This window comes from Phalacrocorax carbo, chromosome 2, assembly GCF_963921805.1.
Source record: "Phalacrocorax carbo chromosome 2, bPhaCar2.1, whole genome shotgun sequence".
Classification (NCBI taxonomy): Eukaryota; Metazoa; Chordata; class Aves; order Suliformes; family Phalacrocoracidae; genus Phalacrocorax; species Phalacrocorax carbo.
In genome coordinates this window covers 71,112,903-71,133,547 of record NC_087514.1, presented here as the reverse complement: position 1 = coordinate 71,133,547, position 20,645 = coordinate 71,112,903, and the positions used below count along the sequence as shown (strand labels likewise).

At 41.6% G+C, this 20,645-nt stretch overlaps 2 protein-coding genes across 6 annotated transcripts; one reads left to right on the top strand and one right to left on the bottom strand.

Moving 5' to 3' along the window:
• Positions 1 to 95: 95 nt before the first annotated feature.
• Positions 96 to 15,854, bottom strand: SDHA (succinate dehydrogenase complex flavoprotein subunit A). The gene is made up of 15 exons (XM_064443226.1): positions 15,741 to 15,854; positions 12,348 to 12,434; positions 11,896 to 12,057; positions 11,345 to 11,488; positions 11,038 to 11,202; positions 9,706 to 9,854; positions 9,311 to 9,435; positions 7,901 to 8,069; positions 7,115 to 7,310; positions 6,142 to 6,313; positions 4,649 to 4,767; positions 4,162 to 4,273; positions 2,917 to 3,047; positions 2,275 to 2,388; positions 96 to 1,384 (listed from the first exon to the last, which is right to left on the bottom strand). Exons 1-15 carry the CDS (start codon positions 15,804 to 15,806, stop codon positions 1,298 to 1,300), a joined length of 1,998 nt encoding a protein of 665 aa, XP_064299296.1. The 5' UTR covers positions 15,807 to 15,854; the 3' UTR covers positions 96 to 1,297.
• CCDC127 (coiled-coil domain containing 127) lies at positions 15,852 to 20,451 on the top strand. 5 transcript variants are annotated; one of them, XM_064443245.1, is made up of 3 exons: positions 15,852 to 15,932; positions 16,559 to 16,687; positions 17,322 to 20,451. In XM_064443245.1, exons 2-3 carry the CDS (start codon positions 16,567 to 16,569, stop codon positions 17,993 to 17,995), a joined length of 795 nt encoding a protein of 264 aa, XP_064299315.1. In that variant the 5' UTR covers positions 15,852 to 15,932; positions 16,559 to 16,566; the 3' UTR covers positions 17,996 to 20,451. The 5 variants fall into 5 exon arrangements, with proteins under 5 accessions (XP_064299315.1, XP_064299316.1, XP_064299313.1 ...); XM_064443246.1 differs by lacking the exon at positions 15,852 to 15,932 and adding an exon at positions 15,960 to 16,130; XM_064443243.1 differs by lacking the exon at positions 15,852 to 15,932 and adding an exon at positions 15,961 to 16,178.
• Positions 20,452 to 20,645: the final 194 nt, after the last annotated feature.

Below are 20,645 nucleotides of genomic sequence, written 5' to 3'. Positions count from 1 at the left end.
AGGGGCGGAGAGTGGCCCCGCCCCCTCGCCCCGGCCCCGCCCCCAGGGCAGCAGCAGCCCCAGGAACAGCCATTTGCAGACAACAGAATAAAGGATGAGGTTATGCCGCTTTATTGTAATCTTTTTTAAAGACGTATGAAACACTACTTCCTCCCCCCCAACATCAGTCAGCGCTCTTTCTATTAAAAAAAAAAAAAAAGGCAAGTTAAGTTATAGTCCTCTTTCCCTTCCTGCCCATGCATGGGTCGTGCTTTGGCACACTGCATTTCTCCAAGCACAGTCTCTTACTCTTGCACCAGGGTCTTGAAACACTCCAAGAGTGAAAATACTCAATTTTTCCAACCACCACCAGTAACATTCCAAGATTTCATTTTTTTCCAGTAACAGCCAACATTCAGCAGCTGAGAAAATAATTTTTGACAATTTAAGAAATGTTCCACTCAATTGCAATCTGCATAGTTACTCTTCAGTCCTCAAAAAACTGGGAGTTATTCATAGAAACGGTGCTAGAAACCACTCTGTTGATGCCTTACACATTACATCTTGGCACTACAGCCCACAAAGTTCAAGTCTGGTAAGCTTTAATATTTAGGTAAGCCTTCTGCAAAACCACCCCATGGTGCCTCTAAGAGCAAAGACAGTCTTGGAAATACCCAGGACACCCCACAAGAATGGCTTCAGAAGTTCCAGAGATGATAGAGACTAGTTATTAAGATTATATTCTCTTCAGGGTATATTTTGGAAGAAGCAACTGGAGTGCAAGTATCTTGTTTCCTTCAACAAAGCAACAATATCACAATTTGAACAATTTTATAGCTTTAGAAAAAACAAAGTTATAATCACTAGTGAATAATTTTCTTATCTTCTGTATTATTTAATCAACAGTTATGATGCTTAACTGTGAGTCCCCATATCAAAATTCAGCATCTCAATCTTGTCTAAAACTATCGCAATGCTTTTCTTGTTCTTACAATATGGAAATAACTATACACTCAAAATAAAACATTGTTATTATATACATAACAGCATATTCAAACAAATACAAGACTTCCCCATCACTTTAGACACATTTTGTGTTTTCCCTGTCAGTTTTGACAGACTGGTGAAAGAACATAAGCTGTCCTGTATTTCATTTTCATAATCATACAATAAGCTACAGCAGAATACAAGCTGGAGAAGAGTTTAGTCAGCACTGTCCATTAATTGATAATGACAATACTATTTTGATTTGATTGCGCTATGTTTATGTACAAATAAATGTACTCTGGGAGAGGACTGCAAGTTAAAAAGTAAGTTACTAGTATGAGCGAATCGCAGGTGGGACAGATGAGCAGTCTTCTTCATTCAAAGTTCTGTCGATCACAGGTCTGTATTTCAAGGTAACCTAAAGTAAAAGAGAACAAAGAACTTTAAGACAAGCAAAGCTCTTGTATCTAAACAAGGCAGCCTAGCTAACAAGGATGACCGAGTACACAGGTAACTGAATAACTTTATTGATTTTAAGCTAATTTCTCCATTATTGTTTTCCTTCCATAGAAAATGAAGTTAGTAACTCACAAGGAACATTTAAGTTCCACCAAGTTACCACTGACTGAAATGTTAAAAGCAAAGCCTGACCAGAAACGGCATCAGAAGACTACTACTTTGAAGAGGCCTTTTGGACAAAAGTAAAATTTTGGCTAAGATTGCCAGTTCCTAGTTCTTTAAGCTAGGGGAGTCTTGGGGATAGAGAACCCAATGGATCAGTCAGTAGACAGAACACTGTCACTCTATCTTTTCAGCCACAGCAGCTATTCAGGACGTCAAGTGTTCACACTTGTCCTCAAACTAGATTCAAGGAAGCAGGAAGTGGGGGAAAGGAAACCAAGAGGATTCAGAGAATGAGATACAAAAAAACAACACACAAGATCTTTTCAGGGTCAGCTTTCAGTTCTCTTTGAAATACCTTAAAAACTTTATGCTAAACACCAACAACAGGTTTTGCTACCATCAGAGGAAAAGAGAAAAGATTTTTAACTAGCCTGAGACAAGGGGAAAAACAATTCCAGCTCAGATCACAAAGTCACTTCCCAAAGATCAACAATAACTTCTCCCAGCTACGTCTACTGTTCAACATTTATTCCAATGTTCTCTTTTTTTTTTGCTTTTTTTGCTCTAAGTACCTTGAACTATACCAGATACTCAGACAGTGAAAATCATTTGCAGTTATTATAATGATATTAACAGCTGTCTGTTGACAGTGAGAAAGGCCCCCAGGCATCAGGCTCAACTTACCTTCCCCGATGGGACATCCACATACGAAAGGGTGTGCTTTCTCCAGTGCTCTTCAAATGGCTTCCGCTGCTGGCCTTGCAGCGGCTTAGAATAGTCAAACTCATCTATCCGTAACTAAGGAGAAAGTTAGCTTAGTACAGACCAGAAATTGCATCTGCAAATTACTCTATGACCACATGGTTAGTTGCATTCCAATTACAACTGTAATACAGCATATCTCCTAACAGCCAGCAAGCTTTATCTTAACATTGCCCATGTCACATTTTAAAGTCCTTGTTAAGCCTCAGTATTTAAGGTAATGTTCCTTGCATAGAACAATTATTCTGTTTGAAGTCCTGTTTATGTATTCATGACCTTATTACTACTGTCCTGCTTTAGACCCCTCTAATGATTCAGATTCACACATGGACCTACTCTTCTCTCGAGATTGTTACCCAATGTTGCACGTATTAGTCGTTTTATATATAACAAACAAGAATAGATAAAACAGAGCAGATGGGACCCCAAACAAATACTATACTAATCTTAACTCAAGACTCTGAAGACTATACTTGGAAGAAATTACAACTTTTAAATAAGCCATCCAGGGATACATAACAAGGAAATTCAATCCTACATCCGGGTCACAGAAAATATTTATACCTTATAGTCCTCTCTGGCGTGAGCTCCCCGGGACTCTTTGCGAGCCTCAGCACCATAAATGGTTTGTAGAGCACAAAGCATCAGGTTTTGCAGTTCCAGGGTCTCCACCAAGTCAGTGTTCCACACAATACCTAGTAAAATATTAAAATACCATGGAAGATGTTCTACAAACAAGTTACTCCTCCATTTACTTCTGTCCTATTGCTGATACTGAGAATCGAACCAGCCAAAGCTCTACTTACTGCTGTCACAGTACTCTGCAATAATGAATTACTCACTATTGCCTGTGAGGCTCAGTAACGATTCCTACACCTTAATATTCGTAATGAATCTTAGAAATGTTCAGTAGTTCTACCAGGTGTCCCTGTTGCCAGCATACTACTGAAACAAAATTACACCATAGATTCTTGCCTGCTTTATAACCATGCTTACAACTCATTGCAGCTCAACCCATACCTCACCGTGGATCACAAGAGCTGGCTAGATGGTAGCTGTTTAAGTAGATCCCTAGCACATCCAGCCAACAGCACCTTCCCTTCCTTCCCACCCTCAGAAAGAGGAAAACAGAACTGCTAATTATACAAGGTGGTTCTTCACTGAAGTATCTCCAAGGTGGACCCAAGTTCACCTACATGAATGTATCTTCATTTTGATGCCTACATTCTAAGCTATCAGAGCACTTTTCCTGAGGCTTGGTGAGAGCTGTCCAAGAAAGCCAGTTCTGCTTTCAGTGTTAGGGATACATGTCCGATAGCAGTAGTTGGAGAGAAATACACAATGTGAGTGGACAAAAGGTACGTGATCAGTTGGACTTAAATAAGCAAGTTCTCCCAAGATACAGTGCAAGACATGGCAGTGTCTGCATGCAGAGCTATCCGCTCAGCTGAAGAATGAAAGCTGAGCGTTCAGCCTATGAATGGTCTTGCCATCTTTCTGCAACTCCCTGGCCTTTACAGAAGATACTTAAAGCTCATCTTAGTATTTGAACAACTTAACATCATGTTCTGAGAGAACAGGAGTTAGTACCTTATACAGTTAAATCTGATTTTGGCCTCTGCTTCTTTGAAAGGGTGTGAAACCAGAAAATGACTTTACCATGTTTATCAAGTAGGGGTCTACAAAATATTTTGAAAGATTCAAAATGGTCAAAGTCTTTAGCCAAAGTTTCAAGAAACTCATAAGAAGGTTTAGAGAAAACACTTTTCCCAGAGAGTACTCTGGCAAAGGTGTATTCTTTCAGATTACCTCTGTCAAATGTCTTCAGATGAGCCAGATCACTATAAATTTTACTTAGTTTTTCACAGCCTTCTTGGAGTACAGAACCAGTACGAAATACAGCAGCATGGTTTTGCATGGTCTGCAAGATAGTAAAACAAAATCAGTTTCATATGCTGCATATGCGTAACACTCCACATAACTTCATTAGTTCCAACAGAGCTTGATGTTTTGACCTCAGACATGCCTGCAGCCTGAAGAAAAAATCCCGTTCTTCTGTTCACCCCAGAGGAAACCCTGCTCTATTATACAGTGGGTAAACTACCCAAGAGAAATAACCATGGAGAGAAGAAGAAACCTGCAAAACTGATACCACGTTTACTGCGCACAGACAAATCTTCCCACACTGCTTTTTACTTCTGCAAAGCAAATTCTGAAGCGTACTTCAGTGTGACCAAACTGCCTCCTTTGCTTGCAGCTTCTCCCACCTTATACTTGAGAGCTTCACCAGGCTTACCTTCTGCATGTTAAGTCGCACTTCCGAAGTTCTTATGGTTCCATTAGCAAATCTTAATTTGTCAAGATTAGCAACTGACTCTTCACCAGCATTTGGTTTAATGGAGGGAACTGGCTCTCCTAATAAGAAAGTTTCAGTAAGTTTAGTATGTTGGGTTTGGTTTTGGTTTTTGGCAGTTTCATAGACTAGCAACTACTAAAAGTCAGATTTGACTAAGACACAGTCTCTTTTTCTTCCGCTGAGGTACAAGTTAACTGTAACTCTCCTGAACTCACACCAACAGTATCCATACGCTTAAAATAGAGTTATCGGTGGAATATGAATCACATTTATAATTTACATATAATTTATGGGTTTGGCTAAATTCTGCTGTTGATTCCTTAAGAACACTTGATGGAAGTTCTTCTGAAATATGGAACAAGCTTGTGGCCCCTTACCACCTTCTCCTGTATTTTCCTTGTCTCCTCACCCCCAAACCTCCCACCCTCTCTTGGACCTGTTAAAGGACCAGGGATCAGTTAATAAGCATGGCAATTACACATGAGCTGGAATACTGGAACCCATCAGCTATTGGGTAACAAACCAAACACAGCATCTTACCAGCACATTTCACCCCTCCTGTAGTTTTGCATTCAGACTAATAAAAACCTTCCTGCAACTTCTAACTCAAAACAGCCACAGAAAGACTGATCCAAATAAATGTTTGCACAAAGCCAGAGCCAACAGGCACCGCTAGATCCAAGCCAATTCCATCAGGAACCATCACTCTGCACAAAGTGCAGAGTCAGACTGAAAAAATGAATAGTCTTATTAAGTTGGACATTAAGCAATAAGAAAAAACAAGAAAACCTCCGGACTTCAGCTGCTCTGGCAAGGTAACTGCCTCTTACAGTATTTTCTTGGGGTTTTTCTAGTTTGGATATTTTTTTTGTTGGTTGGTTGGTTGGGCTGGGGTGTTTTGCAGCTTAGTAACTGTTGCTGAACTAGATTCAACAATAACACTCAGCAGTGATAATCCACATACAGGGGATGAATGTGACAATTTTTAGTATCTCTTATCACCCGCACATGCAGTCCACCTTATCAATCAAGGTGGCAGCAAATTCCACAACATAAAAGTGCCAAGTGTATGACAGACTACATGACTACCTTTTGCTGTAGAAGATGCAGTGCAGGATGTAGAGAAGTCAGTCTTAAGATTCAATATTCTGGTTTGCTAGTTTGTGAAAAATCTGAACAGTTTTTGCCAATAGCATTGACCCAATTCTAGTTTTAAGAAGATCAACTCACAAAGCAACTTCAACATCAAGCATTTGCATCGCAAAGAACATGCCTATAAAAAGCATAAGCACTGTTTTCTGCCTTTTCTAACAATTAAGGATTTATGTCTAGCATTCTAAATTTGAATGAGATAGCAACAACTCTTTGTTGGGCAGAAGTGAAGACACAAAGGCAAACATCTCTAAAAAAGTGAGACAAACTGTGAGACTGACCAGGCTTGCACGTGTCTGCAATAGTAAGGGCACAAGCACGACCAAAGACCACCAAATCCAGGAGTGAGTTTGCTCCAAGTCGATTTGCACCATGGACAGAGGCAGAGGCTGCTTCCCCACAAGCGTATAAACCAGGTACCACTTTATCCTCACCATTCACATGTGTAATCACCTATAATTTCAGACGGTCAATTAATACTCATTTCTTAAACAGTTTATAACAGTGCAAACCTCCTTATCTGCAAAGGCCATGTGCATCTAAGGATGAAACACAGCAATCTAGAAGTTTTCTCCAATGCTAAAACCATAAATACCTTAGTTCTAAAGGCTAAGTAATAATGCTGTATAAATACAGATTGCACTTAAACCTAAGATTTCATTAGTTACGCTTATGAAACAGAACCATGTACTCTTCTTCACAATTCTGCAGCAAGTCAGAAAAGCACAGGAAGAAAGTCTGATCTGCACACATTCCTAAGGCAAAATTTTACATTAAAAATTAACAAGTACAATACTGTGAAATGGAAAAGTTCAGCTGACTTCATCACATTGACTTCTAACTAGTATGAGCTGAAAGAATCTGCCTTAGTGTGGAGATTACATGAGGTACAGAGAATTAATATACATTAACTTGAGTTATAGATTCTAATAGAGCCCTAGTTTGACCCCTGTTCAACTATATATTATCCTCAGCTTGATTAACAGAGAACTGTTGTCAGACATGACAGTAACTTCATTTTAGATGTTTCTCGGAACTCCCATCTCTAGATGGACTAGAACATAGTTCTCAAGTTATTTACAAAAACAAACCAGACTGTGTGTTTAATTAACTCTGATGTCACGAATATCATTAAGCTAATGCTAATCAGCATCCCTATATTTATGAAAAACATTGTTAATGCTTTTGTATTTGGAAAACAATTTCCTATTATCACGGTGGAAAAAATAATACTAAAAGTGATCTATTACTTACCTGTCCTTTGTAGTTAGTAGGAATACCTCCCATATTATAATGCACAGTAGGCAGAACAGGAATAGGCTCTTTGGTCACATCAACTCCAGCAAATATCATAGCTGTTTCTGAAATTCCTGGGAGACGAGTTGCTAGCTGCTGTGGTGGTAAGTGGTGCAACTGCAAGTACACATGGTCTTTTTCGGGACCACAACCCCTACCAAAAAAAAGTCAACACTGGAATACATAACAGGGATTCTGCAAACACCAGTAATATTTCTAATCCAATTTGTTTCATTTGTAAAACATTCTAACTTTTAGTTTTTTCAAAGGTTATCTTGACAAAAATTAATATCTAGCATAATTGAGAAGACTGCTGAACCTGGCAGAATTTACATGTATTTTTCACCTCCCAGCTTTCTTTTCACAAAAATTCACAGTATTTAAAGACTTTAAACCACTGTATCACTGCAGAAATATGTAAAAATTGAAGATATTAACCAAGGGAACAAAGTACCAAATTCTTTCCATTGTTTGCAGTTAAGAGCATATACATTAAACTTGTTTGAGCAGCTCTCTCTAGATGCATCAAATACAAACAGGAGACTCTCAACATCTTGTGTTCCTTTTTAGTATCATTAGGAATAATCAAGAATAATTTTTGCCCTACGTGCAGTGTTCAGCTGACAGTTATTACAGCTCGCTCCCACAAATTATCAGGTGTTTATCTGAATGAACTACTGTAGTGCATATAGTCTAATATGTTTAAGTATTCATTCGGCAGCTTCGCTGGAATATTTAACTAACCTTCCTTCACGGATTTCTATGGTCATAGAACGAGATACTACATCCCTGGAAGCCAGATCTTTAGCAACAGGTGCATATCTCTCCATGAATCTTTCACCTTGACTGTTAATTAAAATACCTCCCTCTCCACGACATCCCTCTGTTATAAGGCAGCCAGCCCCATAGATACCTGTAAAGAAAGAAAATAACCATCAAGTGAGATATTTTCAAGACAGCTTGATAATCAAGACAACCAGAATTGAATACACAAGGTCATCTTAAAATAATGCAAACAAGTCACAGGGGGAGATTTTATTCCACTCTAATCATACCACTAACAACTGTCCCCAAAGGCTGCTTAGAAACAAGTATTGTTATTCCTTTCAAACACTCTTCCTGGAAGGTGAGCAAGTTGATTTGCAACAACCATGGTATCTAAAATACTAGAAGAGATCTGCAGCCATCAATATGTAAGGAGAATTTTACAAAGATTTTGTAGATCTCCGGCAATTATTTTATTCAAGATTTTGAAGTAAACCAGAACTTAATTATCTCAAGGCTGCTTTGCTCATCTTTGTTCTTTTCCTGTGCTAAGGCAGTGCAGGATGGTTTCAAATCGTGTGGACTGCTTACTTGGTCTCTGTTCGTTTAGAGAAGGAAGGCCTACCTGTTAGCCTTCAGCACTGGTTGTCATAGAAAACAAAAACGCTAACCAACTCATGCACTTGGTAATTATGTTAAAAGCTATGGAATTACCACACAAGCAATGAAGCTCCTTTGACTAGAAAAACCTTAGCTAAGTTGAATGAACATTGGTTATCTATGATATAACATTGTGAAATTAAGTGAACAATTAAAAAAAACTGATCACTTATCACAAGTAAGAACTGAGCATTTATTTAGCTCACAACCAAAAAAAGCAAATCATTTTTTGTGACCATTGTTGTTCTGTTTAGATACTGATCCTGTGCTGTAAAACTACAGTTCTAAACTATGACTTTACTTCAACTACCCCACTTCCACAAAATATTCTAGTATACAGCTCCCGAACATTTGCATCTATCCCATTGCTCCTATATCTAATATCAAACCGTTTAACATTTTAAAGGCAAGAGAAAACCTAAGTTTAAGGCATGGAGTGGTTTCAATGTGGAATTCATAAAACCTGTTAGTATTGTAAAGACAGCACCTTAAAATATTTGACACTGGTCTTAAATTACAACAGCTGAGACCTCTCTCACATTGTAACTCTTACTCTCAGATTGATATTCCACAGCAGTTGCAGACAAGTCTGAACACCTGCCACAAGCAACTAATAAACTAATGAAGTGTTGCAGAAAAGTGCAAACTGACATTTTAAAACAACATCAGCAAAACAATCTGTTCAACTCATTAAAAATAATGTTGTAAGTATTACGTCATATTCTGTACCTGTAGGGTGAAACTGTACAAATTCTAAGTCCTGGCAAGGAAGACCAGCTCGTGTGACCATAGCAGTGCCATCACCCGTACTAGTATGAGCAGATGTACAACTGAAGTAAGTGCGGCCGTACCCACTACAGAACACAAAAGTTAACAGAATTAGCAGTCAAAAAAAAAAAAAAAACCAACCCAAAAAACCAAACAACCCACCAGAACATAAAATTCAACTATGCTCTTGGCACAATAGCAGAAACAGACCAGAGGGTTAACAAGCCAGATGAATAAGTTTTTGCCAACTCCTGTACTGAGTTCAAACAACAGAAAAGAAAATTGGTATTGCCCTGTTATGTTCAACCAAAGTTGAAAAACAGCTGGTGACAGCTTCATCATAAACCTTACATTACCCAGTGGCAATGACAGTGTTCTTTGCTCTAAACCGATGTATAGTGCCATCTTCTATGCAAAGGGCAATAACACCACGACATTCTCCATTTTCCATAAGTAGGTCCAAGGCAAAATATTCAACGAAGTAGCTTGTATCGTATCTTAGAGACTGGAGGAAAATTAAAAAAGGAACTTTAAGAAAAATCCAGAAACTGAAGTAATCTCTCTTTAAAACTGTCAATGCATATGGGCTAGATCAGGAAAAAAAACACCCCCGCCAACTCTCATGGAAGCTGGTTTTCTCAGAAATCTTTGTAAAAATTTGCCACTGATTCTATTCCAGCTTAAACAGACACAAGTAGTTACCAAACCACTTAATTCTGAGAAGTCCTAGCTAGTCAGCAAGGCTTGTTATTTGCCTCTGTATCTGGCAACACTTTAGTCAGCTGTGGTGCTCAATACATGTACAAGCACGCTTTACTTAACCTCTCACAGAGAGGTGGAATACATCTCTGGGAGCGTAGTATACCAGCAGAAGCAGCGGGCGGGCATCAAGTCAAACATTTTTTCTTGCCCTCAAGGATCAGAACAGTGTTTGGCAGCACTGAGCATTTGTATTGCAGCAGCACATATAGTATGAGCCTGAAGGAGAGCAATTAGCTAGCTGCCAAGTAAATGAAAAAAAAAACAAGAACAGGTTTCAAGTAGCTTACTACCATTTTAAAATAACCAAGTCTTGCTTCAGTTATGGTCTGTAGAATTGATAGAAACAGACACTGGAATGCAAGTCACTTGCCATAGAGCAAGCTCAGAAATGCACAGTAGGCCTTCCATGTATTTACACCTCTCGTTTCCCCCTGCTCCCTGTTTGAAGATGAGTGAAAATACACTGCCTTGTACCTCTTTACAGCGTTGTCCAGTGCTGCTGTGTTAGATTTTTTGAAAAAAGTTTTTTGGGTAAGGTTTACATAAATTCTGTCTGGGTCTTGTTAACAGACACAAAAGTATCAACAATGAAGAACTACTCCAGATCACAAAGCTAACAGGGTACACTAATTAACATCTGTTGCCATCATGACAGCCATCAGAATTACAATTGTTCGATTTGTTCTATTTCTGCATACTCCTGACAAAAACCCAGCACCACCTAGGCTACATCCTTCCACACTGCCTGAGGAAGTACGGAAATCCAGAATTGTTATCAGTCATTCCTCTTGATTCCTCATCGATATATGGACAGCAACAAGCTTTGTTTGCCTTTACTTCAAACTCCAGGGCAAGGGATGGCAGGGGGGAGTATTATTACCTGCAAATACAAAAACCCAGACCAAGTTTACTTCACAGCTGCTTACCCTGCCATACAGAGTATGTAAGAGTGAGTGTCCTGTCCTGTCTGCAACACAACAGCATCTGTGAGCCTGCCCTCCTTTTCCAAACTGAAGACTCTGTCCACCAAATGCGCGCTGATAGATTTTCCCTTCTTCAGTTCTGCTGAACGGCATCCCATAATTTTCCAGCTGTTGAACCCAAATACAAGTATCAGAAATGCTAGCGCACAACAATCCAACAAGTTATTTTACTATGTTCCTAGTAAGGAGATCTCCTTGGAAGCTAGTCTGTGTAGTAATTATAGCTGACATCAATTCCAGTGAGCCTCACCTCTATCACCGCAGCTGGGGCTTGCTCAGTCATGTAGTGTATGGCATCCTGGTCACCCAGCCAATCTGACCCTTTCACTGTGTCATAGAAATGCCACCTCCAGTTATCGTCCTCCATGTTCCCCAGGGCAGCATTGATTCCTCCCTGAAAATGAAAATGCATTTTCCTGGAATAATATTACTGAGGTACAGTTTTAGGAGGCTTTCCTCTTTTCTGTTAAAAATCACATACCATTTACGCCTCTGTGTACAAGAAACACAGAAAAGTCAGATTTAACCTGGCTGTGAAAACATGTGCAATTTACCAGTTTCACAATGCCTCTTATTTTGTTCTGTTTTGTGTAACACAATGAATTGCAAAGTTACATTGAGTGCAGTGAAAAAAGCACTCAACAGAACCTAAGTATATACTGCCCTCCAAAACAGTTTCAACTAAATATGTAATATTAATAAAAGGAAGCGTGGCCTTGAAACATGATGTTTGTGTGCACGTCCAGATTAGCTTTCTGACAGCAGGTATTTTTTAAACATTTGTTCTACCTCATTTCTCACCTGTGCAGCAACAGTGTGAGATCTGGTGGGAAACAGCTTTGTAACACAAGCTGTATTAAACCCAGCCTCTGACAAACCAAACGCAGCCCGCAGACCTGCTCCTCCTGCACCCACAACAACGGCATCAAATTCATGGTCCACTACTGGATATTGTGTAGAGATCTGGAAAATAAATCAGCTTATTATGATCACAAATATTTCAAGTTTCATGGAGACATAAGCAGTATAGGCTTAATGTCCTTAACAGACTCTAGCAGTGAATGCTACATCTGTAATATGCTCTCTTGGGTGGAATCTATCATTTAGAAAAGCAGTGAATTTCAGCAACTCAGTCTCACTATGCACTTGAACACAACACTTCACTACTAGTCAAGTACCTGGTTGCTTCATGTCTCTCAAGCATTACATGTGTTATCTAACCTGTTACTTAAGACATAAAGAAGTACACATACCGAATCGGAAACCTTCGTAGAAGCATTTTTCTTTCCATAGACTGTGAAGTGTAAGTTACGTGCAAGAGTCTGGCATGCTGCTGGCCACTAGGGAAAGAAGTCAAGACAACTATTATAGAGCAAATGTTTCACAAAGATTTTCAGCATTCTTGGCTACCCTACAATTATAACAAACCTTTACTTACCACTCATACCACATATTCAAGACTACTGTATTAATGTATTTTAGAACTACATGCAATGAAGTTCTGGCTTTCCTATATTCATACCCAGAAAAAAAAAAAGTTCTGACTGGATGAGAGAACAGTCTGCAAGTAACAGCGTGTCACAGACTATCTGTTATTCACTGCGCTAACACTAACCAGTCTCACAGACCTATCTGAGGCTGCACTAACAGAAGAGTATGTTTGCAATTAATGCTGCAGTATTATTGCCTTTTTTTAATAAGTCAACAAAGATGAAGACAGCTTTACAGGAACCACAAGAATTAATGGAAAACATCTCTCATGCCAAGCAAGCCTCAGAATTTAAATTATTTTGGGTGGTCAAGAGTAGTGAAGAAAAAGAAATTAGGTGGTAGGGAAAGCTGCTCCAGTTCTTCATTGCTGCAAAAGCCAGAGATATTTTTCTTGTTTTCATCCTTGATTAATTAGTGGCCAACTTAGAACCATTTATTAATATCTATATAAAGCACAAGGGCACAGTTTTACTCTTCTGTCATGTTACTCCCTCTCCCCTGACATGTTCAAAGACAAAACAAAAGCCACACCACCCAAACCTAGCCAGTATCCAGTCTTTGCTTTGACAGGTTAAAACAATCAGAATTTTAGTCTCCGCAGTATAAATCTCAAATTTCTTGGAACGTGGTATTCCTTCTTTATAACATTCAGAAAAAACCACACCTAACTGAGCACATATGATTGATTAGAAAAGCAACACAAAGCCATTCTAATGACCTGTGCAGTGACATCAGCACTGCTCTATTTGAAATACATCCTAAAATGCACTGGAGTGATATTTGCCTTTCCAGTAACTGTTATAGTCATGGTTCAATCACCCTATAATATGCTAACAAGCAGGTCCTTCCCTCCCTACCACCTCCCAACATCCATCTCTTCCCCCATCCCCAAAATGAACTACAGTACACTTTACTTGGCCTAGTTTTATCATCTTTTATAACAGTTTATTCACATTATCTTCTTGCATAACAGTGAATCTAATGTGTCATCATATTTGGTAACACACTTCTGTTTTTTTACAGCCATCTTTAAATAACGTGAGTCTGAAATCCTGTTCATAAGGAGTTCTACTAGTACCCTCCTCCAAGCAGTTACTCTTCTCCCTTCCACCCTGCTGTGTTATCACACTTTGGGGCAATGCCATGCCCACCTTAATTCCTGTATTAACCATCTTCATTAATGCTTCACATACAGAATCTGGTCCACTAGTTCACCAACAGCCAGATGAAACCTAAGTATCAAGTGTAATTTACCTCCAAAACAGCTCTCCCAACAATCACAGATCAAGCTAAAGCTGGGTGTCATCTCTCCAGCAAAACTGCTTTCACAGATCTCAGTGCAACTGAAGTTAGACTAGCAGAACTCTAGCTGACATGGCAGGCTATACTGCACACTTTAAATGTACCAGCCGTGAACTCTCTAGCATGTACTACTACTGCTTGTTTCCAAAATGCCATTCCAGCATCAGTACAGCTCTTTTTGCCACAATAAGTTATTTCTTGTAGGTGAACAATACATTTGGTTATTGCATCAAACAAATCAAAGAAAATATTTACTGTATGCAAAGACAGCACACAACAAACAGGTTTGTACATACTTAGTATTGCTTAAAGAAAGTGCAAACGACTGAGCAGAAAAACCACTACCAAAAAATCCTCCAAGACCTATAAATTGTGATTGTGCCCTAAAGTCCCAAAAGAAATCGACCCATTATTTCTCCCCTCAGAGTAAACAGCCTGCTGCAACCTCCAGTCAGAATTCTGCCATGCTGCCTTGGAATTAATTTCCTTTTAAAAAACTCTGTTATTTTCTGAAGTAACTATAAACAGTTATCAAATATATTTTGCAACAGATGCACTGGAATGCAATTTTCCAGATGACTCTGGAAACCAAAACCACACAACTGTTTAGCAGATTGTGTTCCTTTTCACATCTAAGCTTCTGCAAAACAGTTTTCAGAACTGCTATTCCCATCCACGTACACTTTTTTGTTAAATCTATACATAAGAATTTCTGTTGCCATAAAGTTTTTTGGGTTTTTTTTCAAAATGAGTCTGGAGAAAACCCACAAAGCAGGAAAAGATGTTGCGCTAAATTTGAAGGGAACACTGATAACACTAATCCTGAATTGTTATGGACCTTATGAAATTCAAGGTCCACTTAGGAACAGTTCACTGCCATCTAAAACATGATACTCTTTAAGCCTTTCTCCCTCTCAGTAGGTCATCTTTTCTGCACTTGCTTTATAAGACAAGGACAACCACAGTTGCATTTACAGGGTCCTTTTCCCTTGCATTTATCTTCTGTATTCCCGAATTTATTATGGACACGCACAGTGAGAACAGTGGAAATAAACTGAAAACTCCCACTTCACCGTAAAGGAAAACAAGCCCTCTCTAAGGACTGCTTACACTTCAGCTAAAACAAAACTGTCAAACATTTAAGAAGCACTTTCTGGAAACAACTGCTAGCCAGATTTGAGCAACGTGCAGATACACATCAGGATCTCACACGGGCCCAAAAGGAGCCAGCACTAAGCTTTCTACCCGGGTGCTGGGGCTGCAAAGTGCTGCACCAGCCAGAGTGTTCCAGGGCTTCTCCACAGCCCACCCCACACCCGCTGCCTTCCCCTGCCCCTCAGGGAGCCTGCTCACGGCCTCAGGCTACGGCGCGCCTTTCCCAAGGCCGGAGGAGCCCTCTGGCCATCCCCGCAGTCACTTACTTCCCAGCAACCTGCCCCAGGGGCCGAGCAGCAAGGACGGCCCCACTACGGGAGAGGAACCGGAGGGACCGAGCCCAGCGCGGGGTCACTCGGCCCCACGGGGCCCCGGTTGCCCCGCTTCCGCAGCCCAGCCGCGGCTCCCCGCCCCGGGGCGTGCGCTCACCCGACAAGGTCACGGGGGAGACAACGGATAGGGGCCGCCGCCGGCCGCCACTGCCGCGCAGCAGCAGGCAGCGGGGGAAGCGGGCCGGGAGGGCGGCCACGCTCCCCCGCCACGGCTGAGGGGAGCGGCAGGGGAGGCACGGGGGCCGCGGGCCCAGCCGGCCGGCCCGCCTCCCTTCCCTGGGGGTTCTCCGCGCCAGCCCAGCTGCCCATCTCTTTCCCCTCCGCCGGGGTGCCGGCGGCAGGGCCGGGCCGAGAGCAAGCACTCACCGCCCGCGCTGCCGGCCGCAGCCAGCGCCTCGCCAAGCCCCGCGAAGCCGCTACTGTCGCCGCCATTTCACACAGACCCGCAGGCGCGATCAAGGGCGCATGCGCGAAACAGCCGCTAACGGCGACGGTACCCGCAAGGCTCGGCGGGAGAGACTGATTGTGCCGGGAAGGGAGTTTTCGGTCACGGGCTGAGTGCGTGCCTGCCTGCCTGCTTGCATGCGGGGTTCCCCCCACACAGACTTCCTCCCGTCCCGCCGTCTGAGTGGTCTGGGGCGAGGCCAAGCGACGGGTAGCCCTTAGGACTCGTGCGAGTGCTTTTGTTGTCCCCCCGGGCTCTCCCTCTCTCTCCCTAGGCTAATGGGCTAGTCCGGGAGGGGGCGGGGCCAGCAGGTAGGTGACAACGACCGCGCTCGGCCGGGACTCCGTGCTCCAGGGATGGTGAGTGGCGGTATCGCTCCGCCGTGCCCTGCCCAGCACAGCCTCGACCCGAGTCCTGCAGCGCAGAAGGGCCTGGAGGCCCTGGGGATGGTGGTGACACCAGCTACCGTGCGGCTGGCTGGGGAAGGGGGTGGTAGCGGTAGCAACGCCGAGGCCCGGTGGCGGCGGCCGGGCCGGCAGTTCGGGAGTGGGCTGGGGAGCCCGGCGCTGGGCGAAAGCGCGTCCGTGTAAAGTTCCCAAGTAACGGGGCTGCTGTGTGAGGGCCTGGGGCAGAAATACCGGTCCCTGCGGGAGCTGCGGCCCGGGCGGGAGGGTGGCCATGGGGGTGCCCCGCGTCCGTGCCCGCTGCTGAGGCCGTGCTTCTCTCCTGTAAATCTAAGGTGCCTTCATGAATAATTTAAATGACCCCCCCAACTGGAACATCCTGCCGAATCAACGAGAGCCCGGGGATGAAGGCAGCAGATGGAACTATGCCTTGCTGGTCCCCATGCTGGGCTTGGCTGCCTTCCGTAAGTATTTCCCGGCCCAGCTGTGCCCAGCTGCCTCGCCCACCGGGTGGAGGGCAGGCTCTGAAGCTCCACAGCCATACCTGGTCTGGGCATTTCCTCTGGTCTGCTCATTCCTAATGTTATAAACGGTAAGCACTATTTAGAGCGTTAAGGCAATGGCCACTTAAACACATGGAATTGAGTCCATGTTTACTAAGCTCCAGAGTACAAAGTTGCTTTGGAAGAGTGGACGTACAGCGTGCTAGAAAGCCCAAAGGTAACAACCCAAGGAGCTGCTGATGTAGATTTATTTACTGGACCCAGAAATTTCTCAGTGCAATTTCTGCATGGGAAATCTCCAGTTTGTTTCCCCATAATGTTATTTTCCCTCTTCAATCCAATAAGGGTATTTATTAGCAATAAAAGACTAGGGGAGATTTTGTTTCAAAGGAAACATGATCATTTAAGGTGACTTACTGTGAAACGTGGACCCACAGAAATACGTTTTGTGGGACGTGAATAGAAGTGGGTAGCGCTGGGGAGGGCAGGAAAGGAAGTTTTTTACCATTTAATAGCTTCTTTAGAGGCATAGTTAATTAATCATACCCATCAATGTTAAATGTGTTATGTCTAAAGTCTCATTTATATGTGATAGGTTGGATCTGGACCAGAGAATGTCAAAAGGAAATAGAAAGAGAAAAAAAAGAATATTATAAAAAACATTCATCTTTACAAAAAGACTTGGAAGCCAAATACCGGGATATAATCACAGAAAATCGTCGCACAGTTGCTCACTTGGAGTTGGAGCTTGAAAAGGAACGCAACAGAACCCTGAGTTACCGTGAGGCCCTCGTGTCCCAGAGCCGCAAACTAGTAGAAGAAAGAAGGATCCTAGAACAGGAGCAGGAGAAGTTAGAGCAAGAAAAACAAGTCCTTTTGCACTCAGGAGCAGCAGGTAGCTTGTACCAAAGTTGTCTGGCAAAGGAAGAAAAGTGGCAAAAGAGAGCCAATATCTTACTAAAAGAATTTGAAGAGGGACTTAAAGAAAGACAGGACATCTACTGCAGTCTTGTTGTACCCAGAAGCCAGAGACTAGAAATAGAGAAAAATCTGCTAGTTAAAGCAGCAACTGATCCTGTTGCTATGGCTCTACATATGGAAAGTGGCTTAAAAGATATTTTCAAACATGATAACTACTGTGGCAATCTGCTGAACAGAAACAAAAGTCAAAATGGAAGACTTATGTGGCTGTATCTGAGGTATTGGGAACTAGCAGTTGAACTACAGAAGTTCAAGAGGGCAGAAAAGGCCATGTTAGGAAAAAGATAATTGGGGAAGTAATGGGATTTCATGTGACCCACCATGCATAGTAGGGACAATCACAGTTGTAGTCTGAAGCTGTTAAATTCTCCTACTGTGTGTCTGTTTCTCCTCGTTGCACTTGTATTTGCATGGGACATGTGCAGTGTTGGTGCCTTTCCTTTCACTGTCTAACAACAGATTCTCCAGTGAGCTATGCATGCTCTTAAACTCTGTGAGTGTGTTTGCATCGCAGACTGCAGCATAGTATAGAGATATGCCAGCTTCTATAGGCATCAGAAGCAGCAAAACAGAACTTCGTTTAGAGTGATTTACCTAGTTGATGGTCATACTCCATCAACAGAGAAGTGTGATTTGTGTTTCCCAAGTGGGGTAGCACATCGTGTTCCTTATCCCCGATGTTTTACATGGTGTCTCAATGCTATCTTTTTTTTTTTTCTTCTTAATTTTCTGTTTGTTTGTTCAAGCAAGACTGATTTTGAGACAGATGTTTGGAAGAGGCCATGTTTGAGCAAGGTACTTGTCATGGCTCCTGCATGTATATACATACATTTATATAAATATATGTGTGTGTATAAATGTATGTATTAGTATTCTGGGGGGGGGGAATAGTATGATCATGTTTCAAATTAATCAGTCTTGCATTGTCTTCCAGCTTAATATACAAATAGTATTTTATGAAGGAAGTATCCAAAATATGCTAATTAAAATAACACATAAAGAAACAGCTTGATGAAAGTCTCATTGGAGCTAGGAATCTATGCTTGAATACTAGAGAATGTATAACCTCAAAGCTGTATTCTCATCATACTGGAGATCTGCTAAGAATACTTAATGTTTTTTCTCTCAGTCAAAGTTTTAATTGTAACCCAACAATGTGCCTCTGTTATAGACACCACCGTGCTGCTGCCTCTGCATCACAGCGCGCTGGCTGCTACCTGGTTAGCTGGCGTGAACCTCCATGGGTTACAGCCATTGCACCTGGCTCTGTTCCTTGGGCTGATCCTGTTTGTTATTCACAGATTGGAACCTAAACGCAGCCTGCACTGATAGCCACTACCTCCCTCCCTGTCTGTCTCAGTTCTCCCAGAACTGAAGAATGCTTTTGCACGACTCTTAAATTTTGAGCTTGTGGTACACCACTTCACGTACACATGACCCATGAAAGCCAGTACAGTTACACAAGCTTTGCAAACTTTTAAGAAAGGGGGCTTTTTGCTTTAGTTAGCACAGTAAAGTAAACAGATATAGATGTTTTAAAAAAACCCAGTGCGTTTCCATGCTTGAAAACCCTTAAAACTTTGAGTGTTCTTTGGGTCCTTGTAGCAGTAGGAGCCACCTTCTTTTTCAAATGTGTGATGTATTTCAGACAATAACTTTTTTTCTTCCTCCTTTCTAATCCAGCCAAATCAAAGGGGCAGTGTTCACCCTTTTGTTTAGAACATCTGGTCTCCTCTGTTACTTGACTTTGATTAGTGTTGTTAGGTTGTCAGATCTTTAATTAGCAGTTCTTTATTTACTGAGGGCTAGACCTGACAAACACGTTTGCCGTAGGCAATCAGCGACTGGGTGGCCCAGAAGCAATCCAGCTAAGTGAATGCCCAGCCAAGTTTAACAAAGCACTCCAGCAGATATAGGTGTTTCTCTTATTATCTCCTTCTGGTTTCATTTAAGTCTGGGCACAGAAGACTGCAGATAAATCTTTTGAAGCAGTGTGTGCAACCTAATCCAGTTACTCAGCAAAAATATCTAACATGAAACAGAACTCTTAAACAGAATGCCTTTCCCAACTACTTAGTTTTCTAGTTGTGTTTTTCCTCACCTTGGTGGTGCTAATTATACTGTTCTATTGATTCATTAGTCTCTTATGTTCTGATTTTTTTTTTAAGTTATAGTAAGTTGTGAAGGAAAAAAAAAAAAAGGATACGTCACAAACACCAGAAATGCCAACGTCTGTCTGGATGCCATGCACGTGTGGGTTGGGAGATGAGAATGCAGCTGCGTTACTACTAGTGTGTGACAGCCTGAGCCAAGCTTCTTTAGCTGGCCATATGCGTGTGCCCTAATTGCCCAGCAGAACAAATTAGTTTGAGCAACTTATTACCCTGTGTATAATTCCTCCAGGATGTGAAAGGTGTCTAACCACATAGCTGTGGTGCATTTTGTATGTACACAGAGGCAGTTAGGCAACTCAGCTGACAAACAGCAGCCAGTGAATCAATGCCAATGTAATTAAGACTCATGCCTTGAGTTTTTAATATTAAGAACCAGTGAATATGTACAAGATCAAACATGTTATGCTTTTTCAGTTTTTTCATAGTTTGTCACCAACATCACTCAAAATGTTTAAAGACAGTGTAATCAAGAGGGTAAAATACTTTTTTCAGTATAAAAGTGTAAGCTGAGGCATCATATGCTCGATTGTACAGGGTTGGATGCAATGCAATAAATGATAGTTGCTTTCACTTCTTTAGAAATGTCAATTATTTGTACAACTAATTGTTGAACTATTGTTCATGGACACTGCAGATAAGTACACTAAGACTGAAGAGTTATTTGAGGAGGATTTTTAAAAGTGTGTAACTGGTTTAGAAGCACCAATCCCGTTAGTTTCTACCAAAACTCATGTTAGTTTGGTATGTTATGTATTTTTGAAACG